Source organism: Malaya genurostris, chromosome 3 (assembly GCF_030247185.1).
Source record: "Malaya genurostris strain Urasoe2022 chromosome 3, Malgen_1.1, whole genome shotgun sequence".
Taxonomy (NCBI): Eukaryota; Metazoa; Arthropoda; class Insecta; order Diptera; family Culicidae; genus Malaya; species Malaya genurostris.
In genome coordinates, this window is record NC_080572.1 from 94,185,230 (window position 1) to 94,187,863 (window position 2,634).

The window sequence follows — 2,634 nt, forward strand, 5'->3', positions numbered from 1 at the left end:
ACATAGACAGATATTGATAGCAAAGCTACAGAAGTAGAAGGGAAGGTAATAATCAAGTGTTCTCATCGGGTGACAAGCTCTTTTGTCGGACTAGTAAACTAGATGATTAATCATGCAGGAATATTCCTTCTCCACACAGTTTATCGTACAGCTAAGATATCGCACATTGCTGCTGAAAACAGTCGCTTTGATAGTACCCTTTCCATTGATTTATTTTCCCAGGTACCAGTAAACATCATTATCGATCAGTACTAGACGTGTCTCGTTGAAATCGATGATAATGTATTCCAGTCGACTGCTCATATCATGCAGTGCTTTAAAGTTTTAAACAACTAACAAAAATTTCAGGTCGAAACACTGTACCAAAAACGAAAACTTTCGCTGCCAAATTCCGACGTTTCATTTGCTATAATTCATTGTCGTTTGAATATCCAAATACGCAAATATTCATTCAATACCCATTTGCATACAGCACCAGAAACGCGTCCATCCTCCTTGTGGACAGCCGTTTCCAGTTACTTTTGTTTCAGAATTCATACTATTACCGGTGCTTTTACTTAGATACTTTTCCTTCACAGAACTTTTTGCAAAATTACTAACTCAACAAATGCCATTAAAATTCAAATTTGCGTTCATTTATTTTACTTCCCACTGTAAAAGTAAAAGAACACTTGATGCGATGCTCATAGCCAACGGCAGGGACATTCGTTCATTCTTGTTGATTAGAAGGAAGGATCTTATGCAAATCTGTTTCCTCCGAACAACCCGATGTGTCACGTCCATTCGACGAGAACGCTTTCGGTAATACTGTGACCGATGACTCGTAGAATTTGTTTGCCACTACTGCTTACTGCAACAATTGGCCTTTAGTGATTCTATTACAAAGTCGTCAAGTGACCGTACTTGTGGCCTCATTTGAATCAAAACCCGGAAGCTGGAAAAGCGTTCTGATGGGAATACTAGTAGAGCAGTATAATCTGGCTGTAAAAGGTAAATGGCTAAGCTTTAATTTTTTAATAATATTGCTTTAGAATTCCTTCAAATAGATATCTTTATTATGATTGAATTTGCATGCCTATTAAGTGTTCATGAATAAAAGCCATAGAGCTATACAATTATTGCTTCATACATAGGAATATTCAAACAGAATGGAAACGTTGTCTGACAAAATATTTTGGAGCAATACAAAAAACTGTTGCTTCCGAACCGGAATCAAAATCCCTCTGAAAAACTATGTTTGAGTATTTCAATAGGAAACTATGTCAACATACCTCATCTTCCATTTTGCTGCTATCTGGACTCGCAGGAGCACTGTTTCGGTATGAAGCTATTCCGCGTTCATCTAGTTTGTTCATGAACAACAGTCTCAAGTTCATATTTTCGTGAATTAGCTGGGAACACCGGGTTAGAAGATCCAAATACTGCCGATGGGAGGTCGTAATGCTTTCACCGCTCAGCTGAGTATGAACAACCGTCTGCATGTAGCGATTCTGCTCCTGTACGTACGCTGCGAACTGGAAACACATTTTCTGATAACGATTCCGTCGTTTCTCGTGCCAATGTTTGGTAGACCGCATCCGGAGAAACATTGCCCCAAGGCGAAACCGTGTATTGGCACATCCTCGCATGTGGCGCGCAAGCTTTCTGTTAGATCTCTGTAACGAACTCTGGAGGTGGTTCTATTTAACTATCAAAGTATAATGGCATAACGAAAATCTCACTACCTTCATTGATTGGAGAGCAGATTTTATTTCCCTCATTTCCAGCTGTAATGCTTCGTCTTTTGCTAGGAAGAAATTTCTGGTTATGGAACGAGACTGTTAATGTACCGAATCGGCTCCATTAATTATACTTCACCAAACCTTTGTTTGTCCAGTTGTTTGGAAAGTTTCTCATTGGTTAATCGTGTAGTGCAAAGTTCATTAAGAAGACATTGTTTCGCATAAACCATTTCCTTCAGTGCAACCTTAATAAACAAAACATAAATTCACTGCCACTAACCATTTTATGAAACAATAAACAAACCCTCAGCTCATCAATTCCAGCGTCTGACGTTTTTTGTTTCATCACTTTAAAACTTTCCAGCTACTGTAGGATTTGTGGATACACATCAGAGCTTACTGTGAGCCAGGCAGTTCTCATTAAACTGATGAAATGAAAAAATCTAGCGTTTGTCGAAAAATCTGTCAAACATAACAATCTACAACAAAATGTTTCCACTAAAAACAGTTTGAATAAAAACTGTAGTTTTTAACGCGTTGATTGTTTCGGATCTTAAATTACTTGATTACAGTTTTGCCTATCTCATATCGAAAAGTTATGCAATCACTGTGAAAACCGACTTTTGAACCGAGGCCCGGAGAGCCGAGTGTCATATACCATTCGACTCAGTTCGTCGAGTACGCAAAATGTCTGTGTATCTATGTGTGTGTATGTGCGTATGTGTGTTTGTATGTGCAAATGTGTGCGTATGTGTGTATGTAACGTTTTTTTGCACTAACTTTTCTCGGAGATGGCTGAACCGACGATACGACCAGCCACTCCGAAGAAAAATCGGCATGAAAAGTGTTCTTGAACGATTTACCATCAGTTACCACAAATTGAGTAACCCGTTGCTAATCATAAAATTAATAT

At 38.5% G+C, this 2,634-nt stretch overlaps 1 protein-coding gene across 1 annotated transcript; it reads right to left on the minus strand.

Annotated features, from left to right (window-relative positions):
• Positions 1–1,106: 1,106 nt before the first annotated feature.
• LOC131434557 (uncharacterized) lies at positions 1,107–2,075 on the minus strand. Its single transcript, XM_058601375.1, has 5 exons — positions 2,026–2,075; positions 1,863–1,966; positions 1,725–1,800; positions 1,272–1,667; positions 1,107–1,223 (listed from the first exon to the last, which is right to left on the minus strand). Exons 1-5 carry the CDS (start codon positions 2,065–2,067, stop codon positions 1,140–1,142), a joined length of 702 nt encoding a protein of 233 aa, XP_058457358.1. The 5' UTR covers positions 2,068–2,075; the 3' UTR covers positions 1,107–1,139.
• Between the last annotated feature and the right edge of the window lie 559 nt (positions 2,076–2,634).

Bases quoted from the DNA above. Each gene is read 5' to 3' on its own strand.
- LOC131434557 (XM_058601375.1), bottom strand. From the start codon at position 2,067: ATGAAACAAAAAACGTCAGACGCTGGAATTGATGAGCTGAGG. The intron at 1,668-1,724 runs GTAGTGAGATTT...AACCACCTCCAG, and splicing joins CTGCTCTCCAATCAATGAAG to AGTTCGTTACAGAGATCTAA. The intron at 1,224-1,271 runs GTATGTTGACAT...ATAGTTTTTCAG, and splicing joins GCAGCAAAATGGAAGATGAG to AGGGATTTTGATTCCGGTTC.